The following is a 13,890-nucleotide window of genomic DNA, read 5'->3' as shown; positions in this document are numbered from 1 at the left end:
CTTTGACAACAGTCGCAGTGGGACAGCATAACTTGTAATTTCCCATCCAGACCACACACTACCCTCACAACAAAGTATATGGTCAGTCCTTCTTCATTACTGGGTCAACTGTCTGAAACGTCTTATATTAGAACATTATGATGCAGCCTTATCCCAGAGATGGCAGCAGGAGCAGACAGCAGTTCACAATCACCTCCTAAAGTGCAACAGGGAATGGGCAATATGTACTGTACTGGCATTGCCAACAAAACCCTCATCTTATGAAATTTTTTTACAAATCCTTGCAATAAACCTGGCTTTATTAATATAGTCATACAGTATAACAGTAAGGTTATGCTGAACTCATAAAACACTAGTTGGCCTCAGCTAGAGTAATGTGTCCAGTTCTGGGTGTTGGACGTTTGGAAGGATGTGAAGGCAACAGAGAGAGAATAGTTTCAAGAATGAGGAATTTGAGTTATGAGATTAGATTAGAGAAGCCATGACTGCTCTCCTTAGAAAAGAGAAGGCTGAAAGGAGATCTGATTGAAGCATTCAAAATCATGAGAGGTCTTGTCAGAGTAAATAGGAAAAACATGCCACCACTTGTGAAACGAAAACAAGAGGGCAAAAATTTAAAGTAATTAGTAAAAAAAGCAGAAGTGATAGGAGGTAAAATCTTTTTCAGAGGAAGTGCTTAGGGTCTGATATGCACTGCTTGAGAATATGGTGCAGACTGATTCAGTCAGGACATTCAAAGGGGAATTACTTGTTATTTGATGGGAACAATGTGAGAGTTACAGGAAGAATGCCACTGGATAAGATGGTCATTGGAAGAGCCAGCAAAGGTATTGTAGGCTGAATGGCCTCCTTTTGTTCTGTGACCCTGAGATCATTCTTGAATTGATTGATTTTGGGGGAAATCATGTTTAAGTCTATCCCAATGTGGGAGCTATGTATTAAAAAGCTTGCTGTGCTTTTTTTGTACATATAGACAGGTCAGTCAATTGTCTCAGTAAGAAATATATGCTTTTCTTCTAGTTACAAACCGACAGTCTCAATAGCATCAAACGGACTGCAGCAGTTTCAAATAGCAGCTCATAACCACCTCCTATAGTGCAGTAGTGAATGGGTAATTTGTACCAGTCTTCCCAACAAACCCTTATCCTATGAAAATCCAAACATAATAGAAGAAAACCTTCCAAGAAATATCTTGGCCTGGTTACAATTACCAGTAATAATCTCAGGAAAAAAAATGATGGTATTCCTCAAATAGTTAAACAAAAAAAAAGGGTGGCTCCCAAGTCAACCTTTCAGGCATTACAATGTAATATTTGGAGAAATTGTGCCTTTTAACCCTCAACAAGTTTGGCCAACCGGAGTAGAAACGTTACTTTATATGGGAGAAAGTGAGGAATGTAGATGCTGAAGATCAGAATCAAAAAGATGCTGGAAAAGCACAACCAGTCAGGCAGCATCCAAGGAACAAGAGAGGTGAAGTTTCAATCATAAGCTCTTCATCAGGAATGTTGTGAAGAGCTTAATCTCTATATAAAACTATTAATTCCTCGTATAATAAAGGATTGCATTCTAATAAATGATTACCTGAAAGAGCCATCCAAGTTGGATCTATGGATAAAACTCAGTTTTGCATCTGCCCAGTAAAGTTTCTGTTCCTCTATGTCAATTGTCAGTCCATTTGGCCAGTAAATATTAGTGTCCACAATGACAGAACGACTGCTACCATCCATGCCAGCTCGTTCAATTCTTGGTATTTCTCCCCAGTCTGTCCAATACATGTACCTGTAAAAATATACAGAATGGAAATAAGAACTTGCAAATGGATAAGGTCTTGTCTTCTGCTTTAAATTTTATTCAATTTCTGTTCAGTGTACAAGATATAAAAAGCATCATGAAAAGACACTGCATATTTAACAAGTTATGTACAACAAAATTACAATCATTAAAATAATTCTTATTTAGTAGTTACCCAACTTTATCCATAAAAATGGTGAAAAGCTATCTGGTTTACAAAGTACACGTTCTAACTATTTGCATACTTAGTTTATTCTAAAGATGTGTTAAAACAGTAATGGTTTTGAAATTTAGTTTGGATCATCCATTTTCTTTTTCAAAAATTGTTCACAAATTTATGGAGAAGGTGGCCGCGTGCTAATGTCAGTGAACATACTAACCAAAGGCCCAAAATTTTGCTTTCAAACCCTACCACAGCAGCTGGTCAAAAATTTAAAGCAGTTAATAAATCTGGAACATAAAGCTAATCTTGGTTCTGGTAACCATGTCAATTATCATAGCTTGTTGTTAAAAAACTCATATGGTTCAATTATATCCTTTCGGGAATGAAATCTTTCATCTTTACCTAGTCCCGTAGCAGCGTGTCCAACTCTTATATTTGGGGTAGGGGAAGCTCATCTGCTGTGTGGTCTGTGCCTGCTACAGCAGCCAGGCAAGCAGGGAGAGCTGCAGGCATAGCAGGGACACCATTCCTCAGGCGTGATGTTCAGATGCTGCCTTTAGGTACCAACAGATCCTACTATCTATAGGAAACTGGAAGCCGATTGGAAAATGCCAGTTGATCTCTTTTATTTGTTCTCATGTAGCCCTTACTGAGCCAGACAGAAGCTGAAATGGCCCCGTGATGGATGGAACCAGCAAACCATCCAAGTGGGGATATATTTAGCTCCCTTCCAAGCCTGACGTAGACAGGAAGATGCACATTTTGGTAGATAGGTGGGTGGATGGATAGATAAATGGGTGGGTGGAGAGACAGACAGGTAGCAGCATAAACAGAACAAGAGAGAAAAAGCAGCACTTGGTTTTGATATCTGCATAACTGTTTAATGATACTATGTAGACTGGTCAAGGTCACAGAGAGTAGACAATGCTTATCAAATTAAAAAGGGCTACTTTCAAAACAAAATAAATCAATTGTTCAAATTTTGCTAGTTATTCTAAATTCTTATTTGTTATATTAATAGTCACTGATTGATTGATTAAATGAACAGGCAACCTCAAGCAATTTCTGTACAATTTTGATAATCAAACAATTGGACCTGCAGGACAGATGTTTGGGTTACTTGTTTTCCATCTGCCTCTCTCTCCAACTGGGAAAATACCTTTTGTCAAATTGGTGCTTCCACACACACCTCCTCAAAAAGTAGCTTGCCCAAGGTCAGAGCAAATGGGAAACACTCCAATAAATCATGTCCCAATACTCCGTGTTCTGGCATGTTGAAACACTGGAAAATCCATTGGCTTTTCTTAAAATATATTTTATGGACAAATCTTAATTTTGATTATGACTGAAAGAAAAAAAAAAATCAGGCTGTTGAAGATTTTCTTCCTGCACACAGTTTTGAAATAGGAACTGAATGAAGACATTCAGAATGCAGAGGGTGTCGTGGGGAGTGAGGGCAACAAAAGAATGGATAGGGATGGTAGAATGGCTGTTAGAGGGAAAGAACAGGTAGATGTTGGGGGGTCTGGGGTGAGGGGAGGAGTTGTGAAAAACAGAGAATGGCCTTCACTCCCCACAGCACCAGTGTCTCCATTCAGCTCCAATTTCAAGATTGTGTGCCTGTTCTGTGCACATGCACAGTGTGGATATCTGTACATGACATAAATACATATAGGGATTGGAACTGTGCAGATGCACATTAACATGTGAGCATGAATGCCCACCCAAGTTTTGGTGTCACCAAAAACTGCCTTCTTACAATCTCACTGATGACATTGAACTTTCCTAAGTGAATTGTATGACGAAGTAATCTTTAAAAATACCTTATTCCTTTTGACAGATGTTATGTTAACTGGGCGTAGTTTCTTGCTTTCTGTCTCCCTCCTTCTTGAATGAAAGCCTTACGTACACTATTTCTAGCCTAGTGGATCCATTCTCTCCCTCCCCTCGATCTCTTCTCCTCCCCAGTCCAATGACAAAGTCATGCATGCAGACACATTTCAATAAATCATAATCATTTCCCTACAGCATACAGTGAATGTTATTCAGTTTCAGTAAATGCAGTTTTGTGAGAAAGGGAAATTATATTTAAGCAATTTGCTGGAGTTCTTTGAAGAAGTAACATGTTGTGGATGAAGGGGAACAAGTAGATGTACTTTACTTAAGATTTTCAGAAGACATTTAAAAAAGGTAACATATCAAAGGTCACTGTGGAAAATAAAGGCTTATGGTGTTGAGGTTAACATATTAGCATGGATGGAAGATTAGGTAGCTAAAAGGAAATAGGTTAGGTTTAAAGAATCATACAGCACAGAAACAGACTCTTTGGTCCAAATCGTCCATGCTGACCAGACATCTCAATATGACCTATTCCTATTTGCCAGCATTGGCCATGTCCCTCTAAACTCTTCTTATTCATATATCCATCAGATGCCTTTTTAAATATTGTAATTGTATCAGACTTCACCACTTTCTCTGGTAACTCATTTCATACACGCACCAACAGGTCATTTTCTGATTAGCATGACGTAATGAATGGCATGCCACAGGGATCAGTGCTGGGCCACAATGTTTTACATTTTTTTTTCATTCATCCATGGAATGTGCAGATTACTGGCCCAGCCAGCATTTACTGCCCATCTCTACTTGTTCTTAAGGAGGTGATGAACTGCCTTCTTGGAATTTCTGTGATTCATTTGGTTGTAGGTAGACCCACAATGCTGTTAAGATGGGAGCTCCAGGATTTTGACCTAGCAACAGAAATGGAGTTATATGTCCATGTTAGGATGACAAGTGGCTTGGAGGAGAACTTGCAGGTGGTGGTGTACCCACGTATCTGCTGCGCATGTCCTTCTTGCTAGTCGTATCATAATTTGGAAGGTGTTGATTAAACATCCTTGGTGAATTTCTACAATATGTTATGTTGATGGTTCTCATAAGCATTGGTATGAGAGGAACTAAATGTTTAGGGGTGTGCTGCCAATCTAGCAGGTTGCTTTGTCTTGGACAGTGTCAATTTCTTGGATTTTTGGTGGAATTGAACTCAAGTAGGGAATATTCATCACAGTCCTGACTTATCTTTTACTGATTTGGTTAAAGGCTTTGAGAACCTGCCAGCAGCCGGCCCATATCCCTCCAAACCTTTCCTATTCATATACCCCTTCAAATGCCTCTTAAATGTTGCAATTGTACCAGCCTCCACCACTTCCTCTTGCAACTCATTCCTTACCCATACCCCCCCTTGTGAAAAAGTTGCCCCGCAGGTCTCTTTTATATCTTTCCCCTTTTACCCTAAACCTATGCCCTCTAGTTCTGAACTCCCTGGCCCCATGGAAAAGTCTTTGCCTATTTACCCTAGCCATGCCCCTCATAATTCTCTAAACCTTTATAAGGTCACCCCTCAGCTTTTAATGCTCCAGGGAAAACAGCCCCAGCCTGTTCAGCCTCTCCTTATAGCTCAAATTCTCCAACCCTGGCAGCATCCTTGTAAATCTTTTCTGAACCCTTTCAAGTTTCACAACATATTTCCGATAGAAAGGATACCAGAATAGCACGCAATATTCCAACAGTGGCCTAACCAATGGGATATCTGGTCGGCATAAGACCATAAGACTTAGGAGTGGAAGTAAGGCCATTCAGCCCATCGAGTCCACTCCGCCATTCAATCATGGCTGATGGGCATTTCAACTCCACTTACCAGCATTCTCCCTGTAGCCCTTAATTCCTCGAGACAACAAGAATCCATCAATCTCGGCCTTGTAGACATTTAGTGTCCCGGCCTCCACTGCACTCTGTGGCAATGAATTCCACAGGCCCACCACTCTCTGGCTGAAGAAATGTCTCCGCATTTCTGTTCTGAATTGACCCCCTCTAATTTTAAGGCTGTGTCCACGGGTCCTAGTCTCCTCGCCTAACGGAAACAATTTCCTAGCGTCCACCCTTTCCAAGCCATGTATTATCTTGTATATCTCTATTAAGTCTCCCCTCAATCTTCTAAACTCCAACGAATACAATCCCAGGATCCTCAGCCGTTCCTCATATGTTAGACCTGCCATTCCAGGGATCATCTGTGTGAATCTCCGCTGGACACGTTCCAGTGCCAGTATGTCCTTCCTGAGGTGTGGGGACCAAAACTGGACACAGTACTCCAAATGGGGCCTAACCAGAGCTTTATAAAGTCTCAATAGCACATCTCTGTTTTTATATTCCAACCTTCTTGAGATAAGAGACAACATTGCATTCGCTTTCTTAATCACGGACTCAACCTGCATGTTTACCTTTAGAGAATCCTCGACTAGCACTCCCAGATCCCTTTGTACTTTGGCTTTACTAATTTTCTCACCATTTAGAAAGTAGTCTATGCTTTTATTCTTTTTGCCAAAGTGCAAGACCTCGCACTTGCTCACGTTAAATTCCATCAGCCATTTCCTGGACCACTCTCCCAACCTGTCTAGATCCTTCTGTAGCCTCCCCACTTCCTCAGTACTACCTGCCTGTCCAACTAACTTCGTATCATCGGCAAACTTCACTAGAATGCCCCCAGTCCCCTCATCCAAATCATTAATATATACTGCGAACAGCTGTGGCCCCAATACTGAACCCTGCGGGACACCGCTCGTCACCGGCTGCCATTCTGAAAAAGAACCTTTTATCCCAACTCTCTGCCTTCTGTTAAACAGCCAATCCTCAATCCATCCCAGCAGCTCACCTCGAACACCATGGGCCCTCACCTTGCTCAGCAGCCTCCCGTGTGGCACCTTATCAAAGGCCTTTTGAAAGTCTAGATAGAACACATCCACTGGGTTTCCCTGGTCTAACCTACTTGTTACCTCTTCAAAAAATTCCAACAGGTTTGTCAGGCATGACCTCCCCTTACTAAAACCATGTTGACTTGTTCTAATCAGACTCTGCTCTTCCAAGAATTTAGAAACCTCATCCTTAATGATGGATTCTAGAATTTTACCAACAACCGAGGTTAAGCTGATTGGCCTATAATTTTCCATCTTTTGTCTTGATCCTTTCTTGAACAAGGGGGTTACAACAGCGATCTTCCAATCATCCAGGACTTTCCCCGACTCCAGTGACTCTTGAAAGATCTCAACCAATGCCTCTGCTATTTCCTCAGCCACCTCTCTCAGAACTGTAGGGTGTATCCCATCGGAGCCAGGAGATTTATCAATTTTAAGATTTTTTAACTTTTCTAGCACTCTCTCTTTTGTAACGGCAACCATACTCAATTCAGCCCCATGACTCCCTTTAATTTTTGGGATATTACTCATGTCTTCCACTGTGAAAACTGACACAAAGTACTTGTTAAGTTCTCCTGCTATTTCCTTATCTCCCATCACGAGGCTTCCTGCATCAGTTTGAAGTGGCCCAATGTCTACTTTTGCCTGTCGTTTGTTTCTTATGTACTGAAAGAAACTTTTACTATCATTTCTAATATTACTGGCTAGCCTACCTTCATATTTGATCTTCTCATTTCTTATTACACTCTTTGTTATCCTCTGTTTGTTTTTGTATCCTTCCCAATCTTCTGATTTCCCACTGTTCTTGGCCACTTTATAGGATCTCTCTTTTTCTTTAATACATTTCCTGACTTCCTTTGTCAGCCATGGTTGTCTAATCCCTCCCCGGATAATCTTTCTTTTCTTGGGGATGAACCTCTGTACAGTGTCCTCAATTATGCCAACAAACTCCTGCCATTTTTGCTCTACTGTCTTCCCGGTTAGCCTCTGCTTCCAGTCTATTTTTGTCAGTTCCTCTCTCATGCCCTCATAATTACCTTTATTTAACTGTAACACCATAACATCCGATTTTGCCTTCTCTCTTTCAAACTCCAGACTGAACTCTACCATATTATGATCGCTACTTCCTAAGGGTTCCCTTACTTTAAGATCTTTTATAGAGTCTGTTTCATTACAAAGCACTAGGTCCAGAATAGCCTGCTCCCTTGTGGGCTCCATGACAAGCTGTTCCAAAAAGCCATCCTGTAAGCATTCCATGAATTCCGTTTCTTTGGATCCACTTTGGCATGGACGGGTTGGACTGAAGAGTCTGTTTCCACGCTGTACATCTCTATGACTGTATGAATCAGGAGGTGAATTGCTCTTTGCAGGATACTTAGCTTCTGACCTGTCTTTGTAACTAGTCCAGTTCAGCTTCTAGCCAATGACAAACCGAGGAGGTTGATAGTGGGTGATTCAGGGTTGGTAAGGCCATTGAATTTCAACGGTTACATTCTTTCTTGTTAGAGATGATCACGGTTTAGCATTTTATTGCATAAACATCAGTGCATCATGTCAGCCCAAAACTTGATATTTGGACATGGACTGCTTCAATCACAAATTGTACTGATCATTGTGCAGTCATCAGCCATCAGCAAACATCCCCACTTCTAATATTATGATGGAGTACAGGTCAATGATGAAGCAGCTGAAGATGGTTGAGCCAAGGACACTACCCTGAGGAACTCCTGCACTGATATCCTGAAGTAGAGTTGACTGACTTCCCATGATCACAACCATCTTCCTTAATGCCAGGTGCCACTCCAAGTAGTGGAAGTTTTTCTCCTGGTTCCTATTGTTTCTAATTTTGCTTAATGCTACACTTATTCAAATGCAGCCTTGATGTCAAGGGCTGTCACTCTCATCTCTAGAATTCACCTCAATTGTCCATGTTTGAATCAAGGTTGTAATAAGGTCAGGAGCTGATTGGCAGAATTCAAAATGAGAATCAGAGCCAGTGAGCAGGTTATTGCTGAGTATTGATAGCACTATTGCTGACACCCTCTGTTACTTTACTGATGATTGAGTTGACTAATAGGACAGAAGTTGGCTGGGTTGGATCTTTCTGCCTTTATGTGTACACCAGATACACCTGGACAATTTTTCACATTGTCAGTTGTATACAATGCTACAGTTGTACTGGAACAGTTTGGCTAGAGGCACAGGAAGTTCTGGAGCACGTTTTCAGTATTATTGCTGGAATTTTGTTGGGGCCCATAGCCTTTGCAGTACCCAGTGCCTCCACCTGTTCCTTAATGTCATGTGGAGAGAATCAAATAGGCAGAATCATGGCTAGAATAAATGCTGGGAGAAGGTCATGATGGATCACCTACTTGCCACTTCTGGCTAAAGATTGTTGAGAATGCTTTCACTTGACTTTTGTGCTGATGATTGAGGATCGGGATATTTGTGCAGCCTCCTCCTCCCATGAGTTATTTAAATGTCCACCACCATTCACAACTGAATATGAAAGACTGTAGAGCTGATATCTGATTCATTGGTTATGGATTTGCTTAGCTCTATCTACCTCTTGCTGCTTATGATGATTGGTATGCAAGTAGTCATGTTCTGTAGCTTCACCAGATTAATATATCAAAGACATAATGATATATAATGTTCACATAATTGATTTGGATTAAAAAGACCTAAATTTGATAATGCCAGACAAAGTTAGAAAAATATGCTATAAAGAGGATAGGAGGAGGCCACAAAGAATGCAGGTAGGTTAAGTGAGTGTCCAAAGATCTGGGAGAATGTAATATAATGCGTAAAAATGTGACTGACCATTTTGGCAGGAAGAGTAAAAGAAGCAGCGCATTATCTAAATGATGAGAGGTGGTAGAGCTTGGAGAGGTAGAGATATCTAGGTGTCTAAGTGCACGAATTTCAAAAGATTAGCATTGAGGGATTAAGAAAGCTAAAAGAACATTACTGTTTATTGCAAGAGGAATTGAATACAAAAGTAGGGAGGTTATGCTTCAGTTTTACAGGACACTGGTGAGACCGCATTTGACGGTGTACAGTGTTCGTCACTTTATTTAAAGAAGAATGTAGAAGTATCAGAAGCAGTTCAGAGGTTTACGAGACTAATAGCTGGAATGAAAGGTTATCGTATGAGGAAAGATTGCACAGAGTAGGCTTGTATCCATTGAAGTTTCAAAGAGTAAGAGGCGACTTGATTGAAACAAGATCAAAGGGTCTTGACTGGACAGATGTGGAAAGGATACCTTCTTTTGTGAAAAATGTGGAACCAGGGATCAGCATTTTAAAATAATGGGTTTACCAATTTAATACAGATGAGGAAAACAGTTTTTCTTTGAGGGTAATGAATTCTTGGAACTCACTTCTGAACAAGTTGGTGGAAATGGTTTTTAATCAGTTAAGGTAGAAGTAGATAGATTCTTTGTAAACAACTGGATGAAAGGTTATCGGGGTTTACAGAAATCTAGAATTTAGATTACAGTCTGATCAGCTGTGATCTTATTAAAGAGAGGTTCAGGGGTCAAATAGCAGCACTCCTGCCAACTCAAATTTTTGTATTGTCACAGTCAAATAATTGAGCAATGCAGCACTGATATAATTGATTAACACTTTACATGGGAGTGAAATCATATTTGACTATTAACATTACTCAAAATCCTCCCAAATTACAAGGCCATTTCTTAATCTATTAATTCATTCCTGTGTGCTTTACTCAGAGGCATGTACTTATCTCAGTAACTAGTTGAAAGATTTAAACATGGTGACAATAATGAATAGTAGTTTCAGATTGCTCTTGATCATTCACATATTTTTTGATCCATAACTATTATTAAACTGAAAACATAACAAGAGGGAATAAAGGGTGCAGGGATGTTTCTGCTACATTTCGTCACTAACTTATGTGCTGTAATTTCACTTAGTTTTGTGCACCTTAAATCTGTTATCTCTCATAAGCTAAATATAAGAAAGGATTTTAAATGACCGATTTCCGGCTGAAACCAAATTCAATGTCTCTACAAAAGCAAATCCAGCAGTATTAGCTTTCACTGAATCCTTTTGAACTCGATTTCTTGTACAAACACGCATTTCATTTTGAAGTTTAAACCAGTTCTATCTATCACATTAATGTGAATTAACTTCAATCTCTATGTGCAGCACAGATAGGTAGCAAATTATTATGTTATTGAAATTTTTAGAGCCCTAAATTCTTCCAACACAACCAATCACAGTCCAGAATAACACTACAGGTTTTTTCTTTATTGCATTGTGCTTGGAAATGAACTGCTTCTCGTGACAACTGGAAATGTTCTTGTTCCTTTTAGACTAAACATGGACAATAGTTTTAATGGATACAAAGTCTTTCCCCCATCCTGGGTGCTCATTTTGCAGAATAAGTCATGAAAAGTAATCCAACATTGATTCATTCTGGCTTACCGAGACACTCACATGAATATACAAGAAAGGGGAAGAAAGAATTCAGATTATATTTTCAAAGACTTGTTATTTGTGTCTTGATTCTTATAACATGGTTGGTCAATGATATCATAAATCCAGCTGCAATCTACTCTTTTTCTGAATCATTAAATATTGTATTCAAATTTCATCATATTTTGGAAGTTCCTGGCTACTTTAACAGCTTAAAATGTTCTAAAGCAGCTGATAACAGAGGGATTTGACACCACAAAAGGTGATGCGGTGCTGGATGTTGGTTTCTTCAGCTCCTGAGGACAAGATACTTGCTCTTACAGAAGCCTGGTATCACTGCTGCAGGGATGTGGAGACATCAGTGTCCTGACACCTTAGTCAGTGCAACTTGTCATTCTTCTGTAATGCTCACATTAACAGGATGAACATTGAATTACCACCACTGAGAAAGAGAGAGAGAGAGAGAGAGATGTCTGAATAGAACGAGCTGCCATAGGAAGTGGTGGGTACAATTACAACACTTCAAAGGCATATGAATAGAAAGGGTTGACAGCCAAAAGCTGGCAAATAGGACTAGGTCAGATCAGGATGTCTGGCCAGTATGGACAAGTTGGGCTGAAGAGTCTGTTTCTGTGCTGTATGACTCCATTTTAGGCCCAGGGAGCCTGAAGGGGCTGTATGAGAGCTGCCAACACCATTGCTCCATCACCCTATTTACTGTACCTCAAGACAAAGGCATAGCAAGAATGGATAGGATACATCTAACCTAGTCCAGGTAACCCCCCACATCACAAAGAGCCAGGGTGGTGCCAGGAGATACTGGACTGGAGGAATAGCTACACATAGGCCTTCACTTGGTTGACAGAGGTGTTCAAGCCCTCCACCACTAGTGTCTCACAGCAGGAAGAGGGAGAGGAACAGAAAATTGTAGTAGGGCCATGTGGAGGCAATACTTAAAAATATCATGTAAATAATTTGTTTTCCATGCAATGTTATGTATATAATTTTTAAATAAACTTCTGTGAAAAACTATTTTTTATTTCAAAAACCCTTGCTTTGCACCCTTCATGTATTTGTCGCTTTGTCTAAGGTCTAGATATCCAATGTGCTCTCTATCACCATTCCTTCAGCATTAATGAGACCCAGTGGTTGAGGGTGTATGATGAACACCAAATATCCCGTGGAATCAGGGACTGCAATGTGTGCAAGGCATCAGCTCAGCCTGACATCTTAAGCCCCACCACTGCTTCAAAACAGCCAAACAAACAATAGATGATGTGTGCAGGAGTGTAAATCGGATGGAGATCCCCAGTCGTGACAGTAACATTGAAATGGTGCAGAATGACTGGGAAGTAGGTATTCTCCATGCATGGGTTGTGAGGATATCCTATTCTAGCAGCCAATGTTATTCCCACATTAATACCCAGCACACAGTTGCAGATTCACTCAGTCACAAATCTGTTCTTGCGAATCCCTGCATAGGTGTTCTCCTCAACATTGTGCTATCCACATGCTTTATGATTGGAACAAGAGCAAATAGACCTCTTCCAGTGGCTCTTGGCCTCAACATATACCGATGAAACTGCCAACAGAACCCTCTCATTTCTAGATGCCCAGTCTGTCAACCCCCACAGACATCACATTTCTCTAGGTCATCACCCAATCTATGTATATGCACCTACAACTGCCAATTTTTTTCAATTCCCTTTCCCCCTGACCTCTTCCTCCTTAATTCCGGTGAGTGGAGGTGACAGGACAACTGTGGCTCACCCTGACGTGCCTGACCTGCCAGCACTGTCCTCAGCTCCTGGTGGCCCAGACACCTCCCAAACCATGGATAGACCCCTGTGGAGATCAAGGAATGATCACGAACCATTCCCTATAGCGTGGAGGCATGAATCCCTTATGCAAGGCCAACCTGACCGGACTCCTGACTGTTGCCAAAGCTTGTATAAGAGCTGTCCTTGACAAACCACACTGGACTCCCTGACTGACAGGTGCCCCCACAGATTTCACAGCGGTCCACCCCACTTGGACTTCGAGACTGCTTGCTGCTGATGCTTTGTGTTTGGCACAAATGCCGAGGCTGTGTGGTACAGGCGCTAGACAGACATGGTATACTGACATACAACAATTTGCACATATTCTTGATTACTGTATGGTAGTCAATGATTTTGACTGCATTGATTGCCAATGCAAGGTACAGCAGGGCAAGGTAAGGTAGGCATGCTGTGGCATTGTAGATTGGCACCAGGTGAGTGTGCACTGAGAAAGCAAGGGGGCTCCTCTGGTAAGCAGCCTGGTCCACACTGTAGAATGGGTTACTTTCCCTATGTGGTACCTGTATACTGCTTGTTGCCAGCATACTCAGTCGTACAAGTCTGCCCTTGCAGGGTACAGTGGCAGTTCTCTGGAGGATGTTGGCAATGGCTCCCTCAAAGTGGAGTGCCAATGTCCATGGTGAAAGGCTAGTACTCATGGACCATGCCCTACTCTTTAGTTTAGCTATGGGCAAGATAGAGTTGGACCAGGGATGCTGGCTGGTTTATCGTGCCAATAATTTGCTCTGCTTTCCATGTCACGTTTTCATGGAGAGTTTGGTAAAACCTGAGGCAAACGGAATTGTTAACAAAGCTTTTAACAACCAAGAATGAGCATCAATTGGGAACCTGCTGCTACTAATGAAAATCTTACCACGATGCTAGTTCTTGATCATCTTGCCTAATTCTGTCACACATC

The 13,890-nt window shown here is 41.0% G+C and overlaps 1 protein-coding gene across 1 annotated transcript in view; it reads right to left on the bottom strand.

Annotated features, from left to right (window-relative positions):
• LOC132824426 (low-density lipoprotein receptor-related protein 5-like) overlaps positions 1 to 13,890 on the bottom strand; it is a 207,830-nt gene that overhangs the window by 152,400 nt on the left and 41,540 nt on the right. Inside the window, exon 3 of the mRNA XM_060838902.1 lies at positions 1,585 to 1,782. Coding sequence (XP_060694885.1) covers positions 1,585 to 1,782 — 198 coding nt within the window. The remainder of the gene's footprint in view (positions 1 to 1,584; positions 1,783 to 13,890) is intronic.

The sequence above is a fragment of the Hemiscyllium ocellatum genome, chromosome 18 (genome assembly GCF_020745735.1).
Source record: "Hemiscyllium ocellatum isolate sHemOce1 chromosome 18, sHemOce1.pat.X.cur, whole genome shotgun sequence".
NCBI lineage: Eukaryota > Metazoa > Chordata > Chondrichthyes > Orectolobiformes > Hemiscylliidae > Hemiscyllium > Hemiscyllium ocellatum.
Note: the sequence above shows the minus strand (reverse complement) of the source record. Positions and strands in the feature narration are given on the sequence as shown.